Genomic DNA, 24,910 nt, shown 5'->3' with positions numbered 1-24,910 from the left:
AATATTTTGGAAAAGAAATAAAACAAGCAGACATTTTTTTCACATTTTTCCCTCTAACATGTCAAACTGAGCAAATAAATTTAAATTGTGCACTGAAATTAGCAGAAAAATGTCATATTTAGGTTTGTTCCATGTAGCAGATGTGTTAAGATATTTTCAGAAAATCAGCAAAGCATGTAATTTGACCAGGACTGTTAAAACCTTTGCATACCTGTATATACTTCACAAAATATAATGTTTTATCTTATTACTGCAACACATTAACAGCAGTTGTTTTGAGTCACTGCCTTAAAGTTTACAAGGACAGCAAAGTTTTTAAAAATAACACAAACTTCTATTTATCCATGATAAATATTAGTAATGAGATTTACCTTTTAATAGAAATATCAAGAATTCCACTTTTTGCATACCTACAGAGCTCCTGATCTACTAAATTATATAAATATTTTTATCTGTGTGGTGATTATAATACTCAAATAATTATGAGCATGATTTGAGGTGGTTTTGTTAGAATGACCCAAAAGCACTGAGTAAATATATTTGAATAAATTATTAAAGGAATCAATCGTCATCAATCAAGATAAATAGTCGTACAGAGTGGTTTTGTCCTGCCCAATAATATGTGCATATTTTATGAATACATATAAACATGTGTTGTAATTATTAAATTATACTGTTTTATTATCATTTTGATGTTTTCACTGCATATGAATTGAGTAGTCTATGCATTGCGCACACTGACAGACACTCACTTTCTCCATGAGTGTGCGCGTGAGAGTGTGTCGGGAAGTGGCGCGTATGCGTGTGTGTGTGTGTGCATGTGTGTGTATGTGAGGAGCCCTGTGGCGGAGACAAACCTTTAGCTCAGCAGGAGAGGAACAGGACTAAACCTTAGAAGATCACCAGGCTTTCTTCAAAAACACCCTGAAGGACAATCTAATAGTCGCCCACCCACTCATCGCTGTCTGTGGTTCTTTCTGTCGCCCCGGCTTCCCTATTAAACCTCTATGGAGGTAAAAAAAAATAATAATAATTTGTGTTGACAAATGAAAAGGCCCCAGTTTTAAAACGGCCATCTATGAATAATAATCAGAATGATAATCAATACATAAAAATTGACTTTTCAATCCTTCACAACAAATCACATAATAGCTTTGAATTACTTAAACTGTTATGTGATTACAGCTGTGTGCAGTTAGAGTGTATTGATTTTTGGACTGACTCAGCTTTGTCGAAAATATGTTTTAAATGTAAATAGCCTGAGTCGAATGAAATAAACAGATTTTGGGGGCGTCCGAGAATAAGGAAGTAGCACTCTCTCTTTTCTTGGGATTTCCCATGAGTCAGAGGCCTGACCCAGAGTGGGCTGTGAGACGGTCCCATATTGTCTTGGGATAGATTGTTATGTGCAATATTGGGTTAAAAAAAACAGAGTTATTATTAATTTAAAATGTGGTGGCAGACGGGGAAAATATAAACCCTGTGAACATTTACTGTACGGTTTAATTAATTGGTGTAATTAGCAATATTTGATACAATGTCTTAAAAATAAATTGCATTTAATACTTACTAAATGCATATGCATAATAAGCTTATTATGCATGTAATTACTATGTACATTAAATTATTATACATTAACAAAATTAATTCAAATTCAAGTGCATCCTAAAATACAAATGCATTTTCACCCTATAATATGCTAAATATATTCGTATTATTTCATGAAATATCTCTAACAATGTAATTACTGTTGCATAGTTCTGCCAGATCAAATATTTACATACTTTTTTTTCCAGATATGAATTATTGCATTAATTTTATTTTTGCTGTGGAGACCCAAAGCTGAAAGACAAAAGAAGTGAAAGTAACACACTTTAAGGGAAAGCAGACCCTAACCAGAGCGGCCAGCTCCCCGACTGACCAAATCATAGTCCCTTTTCTCAGCCTCGGGGGACGCCAGAGGCCTCACAGCTAGAACCATTAGCAATTAGCATGGATACCTTATGAGAGAGAGGGGGGTGGTCAGATGGGACCCTCTGAGGGGGGGGTGAGGAGGGGTCAGTGTTCAAGTGCTTTTTCCTGTTTCTTCTCCTACGTGGCTGTTGGAGAGTAAAGCAACCCCACCACCACCTCCGCCACATGTACCCTCCCCAAACTCTTCACAGTCCTACCACTCATGCTTTCTTGGCATCAGGAGGTTCCTTGGGAAAACCCCTATTTCATTAAGTTAAATACCCGAGAGAGAGAGAGAGAGAGAGCGAGAGAGAGACATGGAGATTGACCAGGCACGTTCATCCCAACTCTGAGCTTCTAATTCAGAGAGAACGGATGAAAATTTAAGACAGTTGCCATCAGAAACATTCTCACTGGTTATAAAGAGACCTACCAAAAAGAAAAGAGGAAAAATGTCATGAGGCAAAGGAGGGGGATGCTCCGGGTCGTATTTGTCCCTATTTTTTTCATCGAAACTTGTTGTGAAGAGAAAGATTCTCCCTATACTTTTCGACTCCCCCTGATTTTTCCCCTCTTCTGCTCCGCTGTAATTTTTCCTCGTGTTTTATTGTGTGTCCGGCGCTTCCTCTTCCTCGGCCTGCGGTGAAAATTACACTTTCCTCTCTCTCTCTTTCTCTTTCCATCTCTCCCTCTCTCTCTCGCCCTCGCTTTCCCCTCGGCTCCTCACAGCTCTCAACCAGTCAACAGACTGTAAAGAATAAATAATAAAAAAGTATTGATTATTTTGATGACTGCACTATTCAATTAGGTATTAATTTTGCCCTCCACTGGACCTAAAGGGGAGAGTGTGGGAGGGGGGGGGGTGGAATGGAATGGATGGATGGATGGAGGGATGGAGAGAGGGAGGGAGGGAGAGACGGTTTAAATGAACGAAGCACCATCGTTCAGTGGCGGGGGAAAATGCGTTTACCTCTCTGGAGAGGGAGGTGCAGCCACGGGGGCATATTGACGCGTCGTTGAGTTTCTCGTATTTAAGTGCTCCACAAAGAGAGGAGGGACAAAAAAATGTCCAGCGAAGCGATGACAAGCGACATTGTTGCCGGGTATATGAGTATTGACCAGCCGGCCTCGCTCGGCCAATGACAGCTTAAACTATTCCTATTGATTAACATTTTCATAGATTATCATGTGTCATATCAAACTCCGCGCCGCTCTATCTGATGAGCGCATTTGCGGCGGCCCCTGAGGGGGCCAATCATCGACCATTCTGAGGGCGGGGGGGGGTGAAAAGAAGAGGGGGGTGGGCAGAGGGGCACGGTTCCATGAAGGTCCAGGCACCCCTCCAACTCCCTCCCATCTCCTTTTCTTTTTTTCTGCCTCTCCTTTCAGCAGGCTAGATTCAAACTGATCACCTGTCCCCCATCTCCGAACCACTTAGGCAGAAACTTCTCCATAAATAAGGCAGCGGGAGAGAGAAAAGGCGAGGTTTTTTTATTTATTAATTTATTTATTTTTTGCCTTGCCAGTGTTTGTTTATGATGTGCACCGCCGTCAGGGAAGGAGGGGGGAGGTACGTCTGAGGAAGGAGAGGGAGAGGGAGAAAGGTCGAGAGAAAGAGAGAGAGAGAGAGAGAGAGAGAGAGAGAGAGTAGAGGTGACATCTCCGCTGAATCTCCAGAGGCAACCCCAGACTTGGACCAGCAGTGACTCGGCCGATGCTTCCCCGCGTCACACGCTGCTTTGGCTGCTTTTGAAGAGCATGTTCTACCCACTTCCTAGCATGCTCTAACTCTTCTCCCTCAATCTTTGGATAACTGCGATAGAACTGTTATTTTTTTTGGAGCGAATTCTCGTTGTAATCTGGATACACCATTTTGGTAAGTTGTATTATTCTTTTATTGCAGAACCGTGAAGTGCTCCTGCCCACGCTGCTGTGGGAGTTGCTGCACTTGTGATTCGAATTAACGGCGAAATTATCGTGAAATACTACTTTTTTATGTCACCTCGTAAAAGTGCTCTCTCTCCCGAATGAGTTATGTTTGATTGCGTAAGTGGAAATACTATTTGGCCAATTAAGAGTATATGTAAATCACTGTGGCACTTGAATGAAGTATGCCATTAAAATTCCCAGCGATGCCGTCACTGCCAACTCTTGCGCTGAAGTGCTGTGCATTTCTGCCCGCAACTGTGGCAGTACCTGCAGATCTGATCCTTTGCTCTCATACCTGCAACTGTATTTTTATTAAGCAAACAATTATTTTCTCCTTAATGTGTGTTTAAACTGTGTGTATCCAAACATCTTATCAGAACATCGGAGTTTGTAATGCGTTAATGACACTGAAGTATGTAAATGAGGCCTTTGAGTGCACCGGGGCATGCGGGATACCAAATGGAATCATTCAAAATCTCTACAAGCCCACGAGAGCTCTCCAGCCGACTATAGTCAGCAGTAGTTGAGCCAGCGGGGAGAGAGCAGAAGGGAGAGAGTGAGCGAATGAGTGATCAGTACCAGAGAGGGAGGAAGAGAGAGAGAGAGAGAGAGAGAGAGCAAAAGGTTGAGAAGTGGAGAGAAAGAGAGGGATTGCGAGGGAACCGGCGGGTACCAAGCGCTAACCGGCGTTTCTTCTATCTCGTCCCTCTTTTCCTCCTCCTCTTCCATCCCCACCTGCTCGGTCCTTGGCTGCCTGTACCCCCCCCGCTCCCCACCCTCCAGGATCCAATGATCACAGGGCAGCTGAGCAAGCCGCTGCTCCCCCTCAGAGCAGAGATGGAAGGCGCGGAGCTGCAGGAGGACGAGAGGGCTGCCAGCCCGGACAGCGAGACCAACGACGAGCCCCTGCTGCTGCCGCCGGATGCTGACGACAACGACAAGCTGTACGGTGAGTCCCCCTCTTCATCGTCCTAGTGTTCATCACTGTCACCCTCAGTACCAAGGCTTGCGAAAGAGGTAGGACTGCATTCTTAAAAGGTTCCTAGCTCTTGGCTCTTGTTTCCAGGAAAAAATCTATAACTGGTGTAGAACCTTTGCATTACGGGGAGGTTCTGTGAACTTTAAAAAGGGTCTTTACATCTGGATCATCCTTTGGAAGGTTCTATGGGCAACCAAAAGTGGTTCTTCTATGGGAACCTTTTTTACACTTTTATTTCTAAGAATGTAGAGGAGCACAGCTGATATGTGTGTATATGTTTGTGTGGCACTTGCAGGGATGCCGTAAGAAGGGGGCGGAAATTATAGACACCTCTTGAACCCTAGACTTATTATTCAGTTATTAATTTAAAGTCTTATTATTATCTACAAGTTATTCAGTGACTACTGTGACACTTATGAGCGTGAGCAAGTGAAGTGAGGACCCACATATGGACCCATAGCTTTTGAGGAGTTTACTAAGATTTTTATAAGTCATAATTGTAGGTTTTTCACAGGGGATGCAGGGATTTTTGGCTCAGCTACATCGTAAATTGTCTCCCTCAATGTACTCTGAGTTTAAATAAAGGTCGATTGATTTCTAGCATTCTAGTGTACTAAACAAGTTCTAAGGTGCCGGCCATGAGTGGACGAAAGTTATCTGAAAGTTTCTAGTACAGTTTTGTGCTGCTAATGCTGTGATGTGGGGGTAAAAGCATTATGATATATTTGAAAAAAAAAAGTTTGGAAGTATGCAGAAGGTGTCATGTTTGGTTGGCTCAGGAGAAGCGCTGGCATTTTGGAGATTGAAGTCCTCCTTTGCTGTTTGCGGTATTTTGTTGTTACTGAAAGTCTTCAGGGGAATATTGTGACACAAAGTACGCAGCTTTAGCACTGCGCTCGATCAGATCTCTCTTCTTGTGAAGTTGTCAAGCAACTATTGTCGTAGATTCTAATGCTATTTTCTTAAAGCAATTCACAGTTAATAAAAGTAAACGTCTCCATCCGTGACGATGAACTCTTGTTCGGCTCCATCCTGTTCTTAGAAACATCTGAGCCTTTTGTTTTTTTTTTAAGGGGTGCATCAGGGCACTACGTGAGGACCCCTTTTTTTTTGGTTGGCGCTCCAAATGCAGCAAAATTTGACAGAATCTGGGGCAAACTGGCGCACACACACTCATCTGTCATACGGGGTGACATTTCTTCACATGCGAGATCTCCTCGGCTGAGGCTGGAGATAAAAATGAGAGAAAAGCAGGGACGCCTGAGGGGAGAGAAATGTGATTGTTGTGTGGAGAGCTCCTGAGCCTCATCTGCCGCTCTGATCTGAATGGGCTGACTTTCAGAGCTGTGATGGAGAGAGGGAGATACCCTCACTTTCCAGCTTTTTTTTTCTGCCTCAGATTTAAGTCGTGCCTCTGACTAAAAATGAAAAAAATTGGATGCTTCTATCATTTTTATGTACGTCTTATGAAATGCATTTTATGCCTAATATACAACACAATTGTGGAGTGAAGTAAGTTATGTAATTTTTTGTGTAACATATTATTATATCTTAATATTTAGTGCATAAAAATCACGTTAGCAAATATTGTTTCATATGCAATGTTAATATAATTTAAACATAAATTCGTTTTTATATAAAAATAAGAAGGTACATTATTTTCCTAATTTGGTCTTTATGTTCACTCAAGTCAAACCTTTAAAACCAGTAAGGAAGATGTTTAAACAGGGTGAATAAATTAGGATACAGCCAAGATTTAAATGAGTTAGAACTGATTCTCTGATTTAAATTACAGGAACAGTGCATGTTGTTGTTTTACAGGTGTCAACAGAAGCGCTTGAATTTTGATTATTACACTTCACAAATTTATTCAGTTCAGCTGAATTTTCTTGCAGAGTCTTTACACTTTTATAGAAGATACATACATCCAGCTCGATTTACATCATGATGTCATTATGAGAATGTTATATATTCACATTTTAGCTCTCCTGAATATATTTCAATAGATTTTTTAGGTGACTCAGATCACAAAAACACAGTAATTTGAATATTGTATATATTATATATATATATATATATATATATATATATATATATATTGTATATTCTACACACTCAAAGATATATTTTCTCACCTAAAACAAACACACACACACACACACACACACACCCACACACACACACACACACACACGCATACATTTGTCCTTTGCAGACGTCAAAATCTGACCATTACAAATAAACCACTGATGCCTGATTTCAATTTCAATTTTTTATGAAATTTATTCTCCCCATTTAAAAACTGTACACAATGACAATTACGAAATTCTTCATAACAAACACAGTTATGCTCTGATATACATTTATGCAGTTGTATAAAATAACATACATGAGCTGCATCCACTTCATTTGCACTCACCCTGAGAAAATTCTGTTCCTGAGTGGCTGTTTTTTTCTCTTAATTCCAAACATCAGAATGAGAAACTCTTGTATCGCTAATTCCACAGTTTAGCTGCTTCTGTCCTTTTGATTTGTTCAATTAGTTAAATTAGAAATGTTTCAAACGTTAATTTATATATATATATGTATATATATATATATATATATATATATATATATATATATATATATTTATGTATATTCATTCACACATTAGATATTATTTTTCTCAACAAGCGATACGGAAAGTAAACGATGTGGATCAGGAAGATACTTTATACATTCTTTACGGTCCGGTTCAGTTCATGAAGTATGAACTGCATCATGGTGGGATTTCTGTGTGCTTTTCTTCTTTTTTCTTTACTTTTTATTTTCTTTCTTTTATTATTTCTTTTATTCTTTTCTTTGTTTCTTCTTTTTTTGTTTTTTTGTGTCAGATTTGATACTCAGTTGTAACTCTCTCTCTCTCTCTCTCTCTCTCTGTTTCCTCCTCATTCTTTCTTTCTTTCATTCTTTCTTTCTATCTTTCTTTCTTTTCTTCTTTCCTTCTTTCTGCCTTTTTTATTTGGTCTGTCTTTATTCTTTCCCTTTTCTCTTTATCATCTTTTTTCTTTTTAAATTGGTGTCAGCCTTGATACTCAGTAGCTGTGAGTCTCTCTCTCTCTCTTTCTCTCTCTCTCTTTCTCTCTGTAGCTGTCTCTTCCTCCTTTCTTTCTTTCTTTCTTTCTTTCTTTTTTCCTTTCTTTATTTCTGCCTTTTCTTATTCCTTCTGTCTTTTTGCTTTCTTTTTCTCTTTATCATCTTTTTTTTTGGCTTGTGTCAGGCTTGATACAGTAGCTGTGAGTCTCTCTCTCTCTCTCTCTCTCTCTCTCTCTCTCTCTCTCCCTCTCCCCCCGCAGCTGCTCTGTGGGTGGCTCTCTTTGCTCTGTTTGCTCTATCACGTTATTACAATGAAGTGCTTTAAGTTAATGTCCATAAATGTGATCCTGTTGCATCGAATGAATGAATACTTAATTCTGTGCTGGACGTCAGACTTTGTGATTTAAATGTGAGATCGCATCTGCACTTAAGTACAAACTGCTGTAGTTTTTCAGCCTAAACTTAACTACCTTAAGTTTATTGCTGTGTACTTCTTGTAAAACTACCACTGCATTCCAACAATTGCCAGCCATTTTAATAAGACTTTGTTTTACAAAGGTTTACAGGAAAATGTGCATTTGTCACTGGGAGTTTACTTGGAAGCCAGTCCGAGCGCTTTTGTTCCAAATCCTTTTAATTGACGCCGGTGAGTAAAACACATGGTAGGCCTCGGTGCACGAGGCTTCATCTGCTCTAATTAAACCGGAGCAGGTAACGTGGCTGACGTGCCGGTTCACCGCAGTACATTAGACATGAAAAGAGAAGTATAAAGAGCATTGCTTGGTGTTTTGAGATAAATTATACATCAGACATCAGCTACCCCCTTATGAGTGCCTACCAGCATAACAAGAGTGTGTATGTGTGTGTGTGTGTGTGTGTGTGTGTTAGAGAGAGAGAGAGAAAGTGAGAGAGAGAGAGAATGCTTGTGTATCTGCATAGACGGTGGATAGGCGATATAAATTTTTTTATGTAAATATATATATATATGTATATTTTTTTTTGGGGGGGGGTGAGAGAGGTGCTATGGGATGGGAGCATGAGCATGATGTAGCTTGTCACCAAGGAGACGGAGTGTTACCACGGCGGGTCTCTCTTTGCTGATTTGACTTCTGGGAGGTTTTTTTTTATTTTCGCGGGGGGGGTGGGGGGGGTGGGGTTTGAAGCGTCTCTCTGATCCCTGTCCGACCCTCGCTGTCAGCCTCACTGATCGGTCTGGAGGATCCCACTGTCAGTCTGATGAATTTTTAAGGATATCCCAAGGCAAGATTCGCCAAAAAAGATGGAGAGGGAGAGCGAGAGACTAAGACGGAGAGTGTGGAAAGAGAAAAGAGAGAGAGAGAGAGCAGTAGCTGTTTCGTAATGCCGGAGTTACAATTTTCTTTAATAAGCATCAAACCTGCTTTTGTTGCCCGCTTTCTTTATCCTTTCACCTTTATTTTTTTTCAGCTCGTCGTCTGTCTGTCTTGTAGTCGATTTAGCTTTTACGCGTGAAGACAAACACAGCGAGCACACGCATACCGCGACATATTAAAAGTTAATGTATTTAAGGAGAATATGTTTACTTTTAATGAATGGTAAGTGAATGATATGATGTTCTAAACAGCTCCTTTTCAACAAAGGTTTGGCGATATGTAGCTTTTTAAAATGTTTTAATACAAATAAGCATGTTTTCTTTGTCAATTTGCAATAAAAACCATATTAAAGACTATTTTGTGGATAGTAATAATATAGCCTAATGCATATTTGTGACAGTAATAATATTTATACATGTAATATACTCATGAAGTACTAATAACCATATATTTTTACATATTACTGATATACTACTGTATTTGATGTATATTTATAGTGTGTTTAAAATCAGAGACCGCCCTTCATTTAATTTATTTCCAATCATTGCTCAGTTTTTCGTCAGAAAACACATATTTAACAGAAAATCATACAGAAGCCTCAACAACTAAATCTAATATAAGATGTTTGAGTGTTCAGTGAGTCACTCTTCACCTTTATTCCAGCCTCACTTTCAGTTCCTCAAAGAATCTGCAGACACACCTCCACAGTTCAGTCTTAGAAGCTGGTTGATCATTTTCTGAAGTAATCAAACACACTGAGTGGTGTTGAGGTCTGGACTCTGGGGTGGTCAGTCCATCGTTCAGCTTCTTTGTTTGATGTGTCCGTCTCCTTTTCTCAGTGAGGTTCTTCTTGACAGCTACACATCCTTTCAGACCCACAGCGCTGAGTCGTCTTCTCACAGTGGAAGGATGGACAGAAACACCTGTGGATGTTTTCAGATCTGAAGCAGCTTGATTTTCTCCTCTCTCTCAAAGACGAGAACTTTAAGTGTTAAGTTTTGGTGGTGTAGTAGGTCTTCCAGGTGGTTGTTAGGACCCAATTTTTCTTTATCTTTTGATTATATTTTAAAGTCCAGTTTCGGAAACTTGTGTTATTTCACTTATTTTCCTTTGGCGTTTCCTCTTCCTCATGCAAGTGGATTATTTTATGGTAGTTTTCATTTATTCTGGAAATTGTCTCTGACGTTTGCGCTGTGATGTGACATCATCATACAATTCTAAATACACTGTACTGTGCAAAAAAGTTTTTGGCACCTGAGAAAATTAGATTAATTTTTTTTTAAAAAAGCAATTTATTTGCTTAAAAAAACACTAACATTAGAAAAAATAGGAACAACATCAATACAATAAGTAGTGATTTTACATATCGCTGCTGTCGGAACACAACCTCGTATCTTTACAGGAGAAGGGAAAAACATACTTTTCTTTTAATGTAAGTCAATAAGAAATTTTAGGCCATTTATTTCTGAAATTTACACACAATGAAAAGGGAAACAGACATTTTCAAATGATGTCAAAAGCTGAAAAATGGCAAAAATGGAGATACAAGGTTTTGTTCCAACAGCAGCGATAAATTAATGTTGTGTTTAACGATTTCCAAATTTCTCCATGTGGAAGCCCAGCATATATACTGTTTGATTAATCAGTGCTTCATTATGTTAAATCAGCATCACCAGATATTAGTTACTTTCTTAAAAATGAGAAATTCTTGTCAGTTTTTACTGTATTTATGTTTATTTACATCTATTTCAATGCTATACATTGATATTCCGAGTAAAAACGCACTCACTGCTGAGATAAATGTTTTTATAGAGTGTGTTTAGGTGCCTAAGATCGTTGCACAGTACTGTATAAATTGTTGTACGGTCACTTCACGTCAGGTTTTCTGCTATTTGAAGTGTAATTTATTCCTCTGTAAGTGGCTGAAGCGGCTGTAGTGACCATTACCTTCGATCTCCAGTGAAGACTAGTGCAGGCTGGCATCGGCGAGCTTGGGGCAGTGCCTGGGGCTAACCGGGGGGCAGGCTGGGGCTTGGCCACTGTTCAGTCTGTCCTGGGGCAATGTCCTTAGCAGGCCTAAAATGACCGCACTGTCCACTCTGCTTATAAAAGAACCAAGAAAAATGCAGTCAAAGCATGAGGAAGATAAAGGAAATGCCGGGTGTGGAAGTGCTGAGCTAGTTTGTGTGTTTGTGTACATGTTTACCTGTATACCTGTTGTGTTTGTTTATTGTTTAGGTGAAACTGAAACTGTGAGGGTCAGATTTACTGCGGCTTTTCAACCAAGACGTTATAGCACTGCTTTTATCAGAATTGAGTTTTTTACATGGAGTTTTTTTTGACCTACACAGAACATTCGCACACTGTGATAAAAAAGAAGTGGAATAACATCTTATTATTAAGTTTTAATTAAGATTTACTCAGTGAAACGGAATATAACAGTACGTAAAGTAAGATTCTTGTTTTATCTACATAAATTTGCAACGAGCAGATTAAGGCAGCTCCGCGACCGCCGCAGTTTGTCCCTCTGAAAAGCATCTCAGCGCCACGTCTATTGTGATGATAATCCACATGGAAAATCAAACGAATAAGCCTACTTTGAGTTTACAAGCTTGTTGTTATTGTGCTGCTGTATCTTTTCAAAGCAGGCTGTGCAAAGGCTCCAGCCACTGTGACCGCATTTGATTCATGTGTACATCAACACTCTATTGAGATCCGCCACATACAGCGCCCTTGTGACCTATTCATGTCTAGGTCTGTACAGCTGTACGTCTGGGTCAAAGCCAGGAGTGACCGATTCATAATGCAGCTCGGTTCTTTTGGATTAAGATGAAACCAGTTTGCAGTATTTGTGCTAATAATGAATTTGCTGCAAAAGTCCAGAGTTAAATAGAGTTGAGTTGGTAGTTACTGGTCAGTTTAAAGCCCATCCAAATATTCCAATTTGTTACCTATATAATTTACTCTGCTTTAAATAGTGTATCACTGCTGCCATAAACAACCTCATATGGTACAAAAAGACCATTTCTATTGGTCCATCTATATTTAAAAGCTCAGACAGTGTAAAGGGAAGCTGGTGCAAGAACTGAGTTAACTGAAGGCAGAAGTTCCTAGATAGAAAAACGCACCATGAAAGTTCGCCCCTGTAGGCCTAAACAAAGCATTGCTGGTTCAAGTCTGAAAGAGGGCATCAACAGAATCTCTGGTACAGTACTGTCTACTCTGAAACTTCAAATGAAGGCTCTAAACCTCACATTGTAACTACAACTATCTAAATTATGTGATATTTTTTCAGAAGCACCTTCCATTTTGAAAAAATGTGGACCACTATAGTGTAAACTGTGCTCCCACAGTAAAAACTGTTCAAAAACGAATGAAGTATTCAGAGCTTAGACATATATAAGGGCAGTGTTCTGATCTGTTTACACCCAAGACATTGATAGAGATAGTCATAAGCTAAATATATGAAAAAACATCATTTATAGGGTACTTTCTATTGGACGGATTATGTCCCAAACCCTAACAACTAAATTTACAATTGAGATAATAACTTTTTTCTTTTTTTAAAAAAAATGCATTTCTTTCAATGTGAATTTGAACAATGTAGATTTATCATGAGTTTAATTTTTAAATAAAAAAAATCAAAAAAACACTGCCCCATGTTTTCATGTCATTACCAAAACACTGAGTTTTAGTCTGTGGGCGGAGCCTTATATTGGTCACGCCCCTGCACTTTAGAACAAGAAGTGAGGCTGCATCCCTGTCCCTCATGGCCACATGGTGAGCAGTTAGACCCCATTGTTTTGAAGTAAATGTGTCCCAAAGTCTGAAAATCAGTGTGGAACATTAAGAATTGTCACTACTGAAACACATTTTCTGTATTTAATCAAACTTCTTTGTGTTTTCATGAAAATGTGATGAGTTTATGTGTGTAAAGCAGTTCAAAGCTGTGTTTGCTTATCACGTACTGGCAATTTTGAGTTCTGCTCAAAATGAGCTAAAATTGTCCCCACCGAAACATTTGGCAAGTTTTCGGAAGTGTTATGATTGTTTTGATAGTGAAAAAATGAAATGTTGAATCATTTGTTTAATAACATAAACATAATTAAGGTATAGGGTCACTCAAAGCAAAAGGATTTTAATCTAAAGTTCAAGATCAAACTCTGACTTTGAACCAGTTTGGTAGAATAATCCATATACAAGTTAATAGAATATAATATTTAAATTTCAATCAACAAAGAAGTTCAGGCAAGTAAATCCAGTTTTCATATGACAACAACTATACGTACTATGCCAGAGCGTCTAACCCCAGATGAGAGAGTAGCGAGGCATCCTAAACCAGTAGTTTGAGGTGCGGTGAAGTTTTGTGAGCAATAAACAAAACAATCTTTACATTATTCTGTTTTTTTTGCCCTGAAATCGTTCTATGTAGCATGTCAGCAAAAATCTATTCTGTCGAAAATGCTGCAGGGGGCAGAGGCTGGCTTTAGTATTTCATATAGGAAACTCCCTCAGAGGCATTTACATTATCTGTGCAGTACAATAGTAAATAAAAACAACATGTGTGCTCCCTCTTTAGGCACTATCTCTTTTCACCTGCATGGATATTATCCGACTTAGTCAGTCGTCCCTGGCTTTGACCCAGACATACAGCTGTACAAACCTAGACATTAACAGGTCACAAGGGCGCTGTATGTTGCGGATCTCAATAGAGTGCTGGTGTATACATGCATCGAATGCGGTCACAGTGGCTGGAGTCTTTGCACAGCCTGCTTTGAAAAGATACAGCAGCACAATAACACAACAAGCTTGTAAACTTGCTTGATTTTCTGTGTGGATTGTGATCATAATGGATGTGTTGCTGAGATGCTTTTCAGCGTCGCAGAGCTGCTGGGACACGTGGACAAATATGCGGTCATAAACCTACTCGTATACATATGAGAACATTCGGCAGCCGACAAAGAGTTGACCTCGACGGTAGGCACTAAGGATCAAAAGCTTTTATTTATCTTTTGAGGCTTACAGTGTAGGAAGGGGAACTGTGTTAGAATGTGGTTTGTGTGGTATAGATGGAGCAATGCTATAAAAATTGTTCATGATATTTGTAACTGTTTGTGAAAGCTGATGTCACACAGGTTTCTCCAGAGGACTGCTACGTTTAAAACAAAGAAACATCTGCTTCAGCTGAATGCGGGATGCATTATTAATTGTTACTCGGCGGCTGAGGTTTAGACATTTAGACATTTAGAATGCAAGGGAAGGTTAGTTCTGTTAGTATATGCTAGAACCAAAAGTTTGGACAGTCCAACTTTTATTTGTCATCCTTATACAGACAATAATACAATGAGTACACTCACTTTTTCTGCCTTTTCCATTTTGAGTATATATGACCCTGGAGTTCCACAAGGTTCCGTTTTAGGGCCACTGCTTTTCTCACTTTACATGCTACCTTTAAGAAATCTGAACATGATGGCAATTTTTTGATAAATGTATACATTTCCCTTCTCTGAGAGAGTCAAGATTCTGTTGCCAAGCTGACAAATTGTTTGTCAGTCATCTTTAAATGGATATCAAAAATAATCTGCTGCTTAATCAGGACAAAACTGAGCTTATTATTATTATTATTATTATTATTATTACTACAATTATGTCTGTTAATGATTATGCTACACTATACATTGTATGTCCAGAAGTATCCAGACGCTGTGAATTCAGCAACCTTAAACACCCATTGCTGACACAAGTTGTGAGCACAAAGCACTGACCAGTAGAATGGGGTACTCTCAAGCAGCTGCACATGAGCCTAAGGTCACCATGCCCAGTGCGAAGAGTGGGCTAGAGGAGCATAATGCCCACCAGCATTGGGCTGTGGAGCAGTGGAACTGTGCTCTCTGGAGTGATGGAGCTCCATCCAGTACCTTTGGGATGAGTTGGAGTGATCAAGAACTGACCATCCAACATTAGTGCCTGACCTCACTAATGCTTAATCAAATCCTCACAGCAATGTTCAACATCTGGTGTAAAGCCTTCCCAGTAGAGTAGAGGCTGTTATTGCAGCACAAACTCACTATTAATACTCTTCATTTCAGAGGAAACGTAGATGAACAGGTGTCTACAAACTTTTGGACATGCTAGAAAAACTGCTAAACTGTAAGTTTATATTATTTTAATCTATTTAATTTCTGTACTAATATGTGCAGTAAGTAAGGATAATCTGCAACACTCATAGCTCAGAAGGCTGTAATAAGGAGACGAGTCCTTTTAACAAATATCAGATTTTTACTGGTTGCTATGAGCGTGTTGTATAAAGAAACCTGTAAAAAACCAACACAAAACCCGTTAATTAACAGTAAAAGTTCTCAATCTCTACACTTCACTACAGTCATTCAACATCGTAGAAATACCTTTTCTAGCCTTTTTCTGTTCAGCACTTTCACTAATTCAAATGGCTATTCTGATATACAGTATTTTACCATAATAAACAGTAACAGCTACTAAATTAATAGTAAACATTTTGAAATAAAAGTGATCAACTGTTTTGTTTTTGTGAATTTACATTCTATTTAATGCTAAAATACAGTATATTTATGTTTTATTTACATGCATTTAGCCTTTTTTCTTAAAAATGAGACCATTACATTTTACAGTACTTTTGCAGTGAAAATCCTTTATTTTTTTGACCAAACTCAGATGTTTCACTGAACTTCTGATGATCCAACCAGCATAAAAAAGGTCAAAATACTGTATGGCATAGCAACAGAAGTATAGCGTTTAGTAAAATAGTGTTTAGCATTATGCAGCTATCCTAGGCTGTAGCTACGGCTACTTACAGTTCAAGAGGTTAAACGCAGTGATGTGTTTGTGAAAATCTGCCAGTGAAAGATGTGCTTGTGTCTATAGACTCCCGTGTGAAGTCTTTGTGCGAGCTGGATGCTGGCGGATTATCAGTGATACAGCGGCCGCAGCAAAGCTAACTCCACAGCAACATCTCTCTCCTTCATCTCCCCTGCATCCCCTCCTCACCCTCGCCCCGCGACCTCCTCTGCCTTTTAAAAAGCTCATTTCTGCTGCTTTCCACTCCAGCTGCCACACGTAAACATCCCCAACAGCCCAGTGCTGTTTATTGTGGGGGAAAAAGTGGACATTAGCTGCGAAAGCGGTGGTTAGAAGGCCAAAGTAGTGTGTCTGCATGTCTGGGTGTGTGTGTGTGGTTGTGTGTACAGTGTAGTGTCTACTCTCTTTTTTTTCCGTGAGACCCTCCTCCTCTCCAGCATCCCGAGACAAGATAATAAGGCACTCGGAGGCACAATCCAGCATTATATTCAGCCACCAAAGCCTCATCTCTTGTCAGTTTGCATTTTATTGTGGGGCCCAGGATGTGATGCTTCTATCATCAGCCTGTCAGGACGAGAGGGGCCGGAGAGACAGGACCACTCATTTTGTACACTTAACGTCTAAGCCAAATGGCCAGCACTTATACCGATTCTTGCGAAATGGAGGACACGTTCCAGCCCAGGGGTCACCTTCAGCCCCCAGAGAAAGAGAGGGAGAGAGGGAGAAAAGGGATGAAAAGATAAAAGAAATGTGTATTGATTTGTGTAATTGAGGGGGACTTTGAGAGGAAAATGTATCTGTTGTGGACAGCGGCGATATGTTTTATGCTTCACTGTTCTCAGAGAAGTAGAAAGAACATGCAGAAATGGCCGGAAACTCTGGAGTCACTTCAGGCTTAACACGCAGACAATAGACATTAGATGAAATTTATTATAGGCCAAAAATATAGAGTGAAGAATTTACCATAAGATTGCATTGATGCACTTATACTGCAACACATTGTATGGAAAAAAAGTTTTCACCCTTTTGTTTATAACATCTTTGCATTGATCAGTTTTTCCTTTTTTAATATACCTGCTAAAATATCATCAAGTTGGATATTCCAAGCTGTCATTAGCACCAATTGAAGATATTTTAATATATGCAGAACTTAATTCAATAATGCTGTTGAAGCTGTTCAAAAAAAAAGACTGGATTAATTGTGCACTATTGCTGAAAACATTGAATCAAATGCTTTTATTATAATCACATTATTTTCTAAGTAAAAATAAGTGCACATCCTCTAAACATAAAGATGGCATACCTTTTTACCTCAGAATAAAGTCGGTCACACCAGTGACTTCAGCTAAAAGCTTCATATGAAATCATGAGCTAAATGAGAAAATCTCTGATAACTGAAAGACACAGTGGACTCACCATGTGCTTTTCTTCATAGATCCTCAGAAAACAGGTAAAAGGAAGTCGAGTGATGTCATCAGTGTGACGTTTTATTTCAAAATAAGAGATTTTTTGTTACGCGGTAACACCAGTGACACGACTCCTTGGGACCACAACATAAATGTCATTTAAGTCATATATTTCATAGTCAAGTATATATTATTGCAGTTAAAGTTGTAGAAAAATGTTTTTACCTTTAAAATATTATACATGCCTGTGGGGACGGGCACTTCTGTGGTGCTTGGAATTCAATATAATTGATTTAAAAACCAATATTGCTAAATTGATGACTCAAAAAGGTGTAATTGTTAAAATAACTTATTGTTTTGTAATCCTAACCATTTTTTAAGTGTAATATATCTGTAAACACTAGGGACGCAAAAACAGACGTTTCCGTAGAATGACTCACTGGCTAATTTTAACACATTGAAAAAAAATACAAAATATGAAAGTGTGCCCGTTTTTTCCAATATATTACATTTACAAAATAAACAGTAATTGTGAATTAAAAAGTACACCCTCTGTAGAGGACGTGACTTATTCTCACTTCAAAAGTCAACAAAACAACAACGGGGCGACCAAACTTTTGCACACGACTGTATCTCTTATCTCTTAGCTTTGCTTCCAAACTCTCGGCCTGCAGTGAACGTCTAGTTTAGTGAAAAAAAAGGTATATTTCACTATAGTGCATTCTCAGAGTCATACAACTGTACCATCACTTCTGCCTCGGAGAGCCACTCGCCTAAAAGTTGACCTGAAGACAGAAATTAGCTTGTTTTAATGGTCAGCCACGAGCAAAACGCATTACTATCTCCTTATCCCAGACTTCCTTTTTCGCTTTATACACATATAAGTACACAGGCACAGCCACACACTCACATTAGGCTCTTACAACCCCCTTCGCAACCCCCCCCAACACACAACACACACATTATGTTTGTGTAATCAGCTTAGCTGCAAATAGGGAGGTGGGGTGGTGGTGGTGGGGGGTGTGTGTGTGGTCTTAATGCAAAGAGAGCCTTGATGTGCTTCGCCGGGGCTAAGTAATAAAGTGACACAGACACAGTCTTTTAAATGAGGCCGGCCTCTGTAAATAGAGCCCACTGGCCCCGAGTGCCTCTCCTGAGGAGTTAGATCTCATTATAGGCCCAGGCCTAGGCCTTTAGTCGTCTGCTTAGAGCCGGGACCTGTCCCCATCTCCCTAATGCATGCCTACCAAGCATGTGTAATCTACTCGCTAATGCGTCTGTAGTGCCAGCGGCTACAGATAAGATGCTATTCAAGCATGGGCGGGGGGGTGCATCTGGGACCTGCGCTAGGGCCACTTTTGTTTTCAAAACAAGCTTCTTTCGGGGTCAGCAAGGACAGAAAGGCCCATGGAAATTAATTGGCACTTGTGTTTCGAGTTTTATAATGGACACAGAAAACCTACTAATGATGAAAGACTGGTATGCAAGATATTTCTTGTCTTGGCCAAAAAATATGTATTGATTGTAGTAGTGATTACCGTGGGAGTGCATTACTCAGGGCCTTGATGTCGTAGTTTTGCATGTGCGACATACTTTTATGGCCCATCATTTTCGAATAAATGTGATTAAATGCCTGCAAAGGTTTTGTTTACATGGAACAGTTTCTCAAGTAAGTGCTTTTTTCAGTTGTTTCCTCAGCTTTGCAGTTTTTTGGGTTTTCTATTTAACATGCTAAGCTTTCTATTTTCCTGCAAAGTGGCAGAGAAAACTAACTTACTTAAAAAGACTTTCGAAAAGCTAAGTGACCACAAACTTTTGACGGACAGTGAAGGTTAAAAACAGAATTAAAGCTGGACACGCAAAATAGTGTCTGAAAGGCTCCCAGCAATGTCTGGTCATCCGTCCATGTTCATGACTGGACTCGTAGTCCTGCTCATTGCACAGCTTTGCCAGAGGCCACATTTCCAAGTTGAAATACAGTATGAAAAGCAGGATGGTGTTTCATGTAAGTTTCTAGGCTCTCCATTCTCGCCGTGCATAAATCCATTTCCACTCTCTCTACTGTCACACCATGTCAAGGGAAATGTATCATCGCTGACAGACCAAAACCTCGGATCTCCAGAAAAGCAACTTTACAGGAAATGTTCGTAACTTTGAGTTAAAATTAATGCAGTGAGATTATATTCTAGGTCATTTTGAATCGTTTCTAATGGTCCATTCATCATGAAATTTTGTCACGATGTAAAGGGCAGCTGGCATTTTCAAATTATGTAAAAGAAAATAAAAAAACCTTCAAAAACAGAGATTCCGAAAGTGACAATGAATAGCTTGTAGTACTTTTCATAGAAATTCATTCATTTTCCATATTTGACAAAATAAACAGTAATTAACTCTGAGAATTATTGTTGTTTTGCTATACATTTAGATTACATACATTATTTCTGTGTAAGTACCTAATTAATTACATAGTTAGTTACATAATTATTACATTTACAGTCTACTTACTTTCCTTTCTATTGAAAGTTTCGCATCTGCTCTAATAAACAAAATGTGCTCCTTTATGGAATAATTTCAAGACTTTGTGGTTAAACCATTCAGGAATTCTTTTTGGTCCTCTGTGGCGATAGTGGTTTGCTGTCATTTCAGGAGGTTGAGATGCTTTTTAATCTTCCAGCTTCTTCATACTTTGTTTATTTACAACTTCGTTCCACACTTCCAGCCTATGAAGTTCCCTGGGGCAGCACTCTCAGCTCTCACCCCTTGGTAGACTGGATAAGGCCTTTGGACAATCTACGGGGCAGAGTATTGTTTATTTATAATACTTTAGTAGACCATCATATAAAGCAGTTAGCAGTCAAACAACTGTGGGAATGAGAGTTTTCCTGTACTGGTCCTTCCTTGGACTGGAACACTGTATGGGCTAGTTTAAGTCACTGCTCTAAAAATTTGGCACATAGTTTATCCATTATAAAATAATTTACAGAGCATATGAAACAGCTAACAGGAGATTTCAGATAAAACATATTTCTAGTTATACCTGAAATATTTGTAACTCTGCACCTGGTGCATTTATGCATATGTTCTGGGAATCTAGCAGATATAAGGACTTCTACAGTAGATATATTATCTAAAGTATTTGATCTCAGTGATCCACTGTCGCCACATTTATGTCCTTTAAATGACGACTGAACCCTTCAGTTTTGTTCGATTCAGCGAAGGATGGTGATGGCAGGTTTTACAGCTACCAAGAAAACTGTCTTGTAACTCTTGATCTTCCCACAGTTTTCAGCTATCAAATTCTGAATATCTAGTTTTCAAAATATAGTTCGGATGGAATCTTACAGCAAAGCTTAACAAGACAAAACAGTCAACAATAAGAAACTGGGAGAATATATAAGACTCTATTCAACAATTTTAGTTTCCAACTAATTTATGTAATGTTGTTCAGTTCTATAGTTGTTTATATATTGTCTTTGTATTATTTCTGATTTGTGTGTATTCCTAAAAACGTATGCCACCATCCTGCCTTCCCCTACCCCTTACCTTTCCTCACCCTTGTTGTAAAACGTAGTGAAAAATGCAATAAAAAGTTGATCACAAAAAAAATGTGGGCTGCAGGAGGGTTAATTAAGATCGCCATGCTCTTCTCAGTTCCTATCTGTTTTGAAAACCCACAAAGGGAACAATTTGCATTCCAGTTCATACAACATGTAAAGGCAGTTATCACTGTGGAGCATCACCCCGCGTCTTTCGGGACGTATAGAAAACTCCCCAAACAAACTCTTGCTCATCTCTCCGCATTGTTTATGCTCTTTCCATGGCAGGTTATAATTGAAACCGTCACCTAATCATGTGGATCGAGCGGGTGGTCGAATGACAATCTCGCGACTGGCGTCTGATGTGCTGCGGCGCAAGACGCGTTAACTAGAGCCTGGATGTCCTTCCCCGAGCCTTTATTATTTATGACGGAGTCTCTTTGAGCACTGACCAGTACTAATGCATAACCTTCTGTCCTTCTGCCTTATTCGCTTCCTTTGAAACCAAGAGACCGAGGAGATGAGAGGCGGGAGAGTGTGCCTATATAGGAAGGGTTGTGTTTGTGTGTGCGAGAGAGAGAGAAAGAGAGAGAGATACTAGCTATCTGAAGAAGTTATTAGGTTTTTTTTTAACCCCCACCCCTCCCACACACTCGTACTTGAGGATGTGGAATAAAAACTGGGGGCGCCTCTGTTCTGGCAGAATGGAGTTTCTGGGGCTTCAAAGCACCGATCCTTTTGCACGACCTTCAATAGGTTGGCAAGACGGGGGCACAGAATGACCCTGCACGGGAGAGTTTGAGAGAGAGAGGGCTCGCAGCGGGTCAGCGGCAATCCTGTCCGATCGCTCGTGTTTATGATGATGCGAATTGATCCTGGTGAAAGACACAGAGGAGAGGAGGGGTGGACGTGTGGGTGAGGGAATGAATGTGGGATGGAGAAATGAGAGGAGGAATGACAAGAAGATGCTGTAGAGGAGGTTTATGATGTTGGCTGCATTGCTTCTCCGATACGTATCGAGACCCTAAACCATTTATATGTAGATCTCATCACCAGCTGGTTCTTTTTTGGGGGGTGGGCAGTTTGGGGTCATTGATTTCTTGAGTTAAAGTCAATCTGAATTCAAAATTGACCTTTTGTACCTTGTTAGATTATATCCCTGGTCATTTTAAGCACCACTCATAAAATTTAAAAGACAAAATTCTTGTTTTCCAGTAATCTGCAAACAAAGCACAGTGACTTTTGCCCACTGTAAAAAGTCTGTGTTTTGATGATCTCAAATATTGTCCAATATTATCATTTTTCACCTCCCCACCACATCATAAAACACAATGTGTTATGATTTCCAATTTACGCCAACATTAAATTTATTTGACACAGTTTTTTATGTTCAGCAGTGACTGAAGGACTGAATACTCATAATGTTTAATAATAATAATATTTGACGTTCAATAGTAATAATATGGTTCCAATATTTGTAAAAACGTCCCAGTATGGAAGAAGACATTGTCTTCAGTTTGTGTCTTGTTGCAAAAAAAGCAGGTCAAAGGCCGAACCAGAAAATTGGTGACAATTATTTAAAAACCTCCACTTTGGTAAAGTTGCATCTGTTGCTAGCAATACTGTAGTGCCAATGAGGAAACTGTCCAAGTTGGTTGCTAGCAAACTAGCTAACTTGAGAGCCATGAACAGTAAAAGCACAAAATAAAGATAGTTACATCATCTAAACTGACTCCTGACTAACTATGAACACAGCTACATCGTTTTTTTGTATTAATTTGTAGTTGGATCATAACGAATCATAAAAAAATGGCACATTTGGATCATCAGTGCTGCGAAAATGAACAGTGGTCAATGCAACTAAAGCGGTTGTGCAGTTCTTTAACAATGCAATCTTGTCTCCTGCCACAGTTCACCAACACTGAAGTCCAAGCGAACTATTGGGTTTGAAGTTTGTGGCACTCAGTGATTTCCATTAACATGAATTCAATTTGGCTCACAAAATTTCAAGCTGAAACAATTTGTACAGTAATGGTCTCATAGAAAGTCAATATAATCCAGTTTCAGATCCATAAGAAACTAAGGACCTATGTTTCATGCATTTTCTTAATTTTCTAGTTCTTATGTTAACCTCTTAACAAGCCATGGGCATTCCAGCAGGCCCAAGGTGTTATTACACACTTCTACAGCCTAAGAATAGCTTCATTAGTTTGCACTGAAGTCCCAGTACACTCTCAAAAAAAAAGGTAGTAAACTGTCACTGGGGCAGTTCCCCTCTAGTCACTGGCGTGGAACCCTCAGAGGTACATCTCCGTACCTTTAGTCAGGGAACATAACTGAACCATAATCCACTGAAATGATGTTTTCTAAGCTGTACTGACTCCACACACCCCGTCTCGTCTCCAGGCTTTTATTTTACTGTTCTGTTTTAAAACATTTGGTTATGAAAAGGTACAAATACAAACTTTTCACCTGGAAAAACTTATTTAAGGTTCACAATCAGACCTTAAAACCACTGTTGAACCTTTGAGGGAACATTTACATTGTTTTACCTTAATGAATGAAAGATGTACCTGAACAGAACTTTTATTACTAACAGTGTAGTTACTGAATAATAAGCCTTTCTGTGAAATAAACCTGGAATGTTAAGGGGTCAACTGGAAAAACGAATTAAAGATCTGCCCTGGTGAAGACAGGCTGCATCACATATGATGATTAGTTTCCACACCTACACAAGCCAGCAGTTAACCTGCAGTAAAGGCATAATAAAACAACAAAAATGAAAACCTTACATCTTTCTCCTCAGTTGCAGTCAGTTTAGAGACATTCGCTGCAGAGGTTGTGGATAAAGTAGGCCACTCAGGAGAGGGGGGTCTGAGGGGAGGGGTGGAGAGGGTGTGTGAGTGTGGGTGGCCTAAGGGGCAGCGGCTGACATGTTAGGCATGGTATGTTGGGCATCTGCCGTGTTGATTTCTTCACACCACCCTGGGAACCCTCACTGTCTGCTCCATTGGACTCTAATACCAGCGAACATGTACTGCGCATACAAAACACACTGGTGGATGTGTGGCTATCAGACACGGTGAGATGCAGCGTGAGGTGTTGTGAAAAGAATTCATTATGTTTGATGCATTTTCATGATGAACATCATGCTAAAGCTAAGAATCAGCATCATAAGCTTTACTGACAAGTAGAACATTTTCTTCCTTAAACCCCCCTTTGCGATGAAGTATTGAGGTAAATGGTGGTACAGTGGGTCTAACTGCCTAAGTGTGTCATGGCCTCTTAACCTCTAAAAGTTGAGTTATTACTTTGTGCATATTCAGATGTAATTACACAATAATAAGTGATTAATTACAGTGTTTGTTGGACAAGAAAGAAACATGAGGAGTGATGAACCAAGTCAGTTTTCTGGTTCAGCCAGTGCAAGAGTGATGCATCCCAACGAAAATTCCTGACTGAAATAGAAACCGAAATTTAAGGCACCCCTGGCAGAAAGCCGAAACCAAAAAATTATTTATTATTTTATTTAATTTTTTATTGTTGTTTTTTTAAATTTAATTATTGACAAAATCTGCTTTCAATAGGACACAACTGAGCTGACAATAAATAAAAAACAGCATAAAATAAATGTACTAAAATTAAAAATGAAAATTATTAAGCTTTATAATGTGAGCTACAGTGTGACACAGTGTCCAGTGTCCTGGACAGTGGTGAACGCTTGCACTTCTGCACTTTGGTTGTTATTTATGAAAGTTTTTCATCATTTCAAGACCTGTGGCTACAGATGGTGTCTGCGCCTTAGTGGAGATTCTCCTTTCTGCTCCTGTTGTTTTGCTGTAT

At 39.3% G+C, this 24,910-nt stretch overlaps 1 protein-coding gene across 1 annotated transcript in view; it reads left to right on the top strand.

The window, feature by feature from the left end:
• Positions 1–24,910, top strand: part of pou6f2 (POU class 6 homeobox 2) — a 211,116-nt gene that overhangs the window by 11,685 nt on the left and 174,521 nt on the right. The window contains 1 exon segment of the mRNA XM_036558920.1: positions 4,666–4,831. Coding sequence (XP_036414813.1) covers positions 4,666–4,831 — 166 coding nt within the window.

The sequence above is a fragment of the Colossoma macropomum genome, unplaced genomic scaffold, assembly GCF_904425465.1.
Source record: "Colossoma macropomum unplaced genomic scaffold, Colossoma_macropomum, whole genome shotgun sequence".
NCBI classification, from domain to species: domain Eukaryota; kingdom Metazoa; phylum Chordata; class Actinopteri; order Characiformes; family Serrasalmidae; genus Colossoma; species Colossoma macropomum.
The sequence above is the reverse complement of the archived record's forward strand: the minus strand, read 5'-3'. Positions and strand labels throughout refer to the sequence as shown.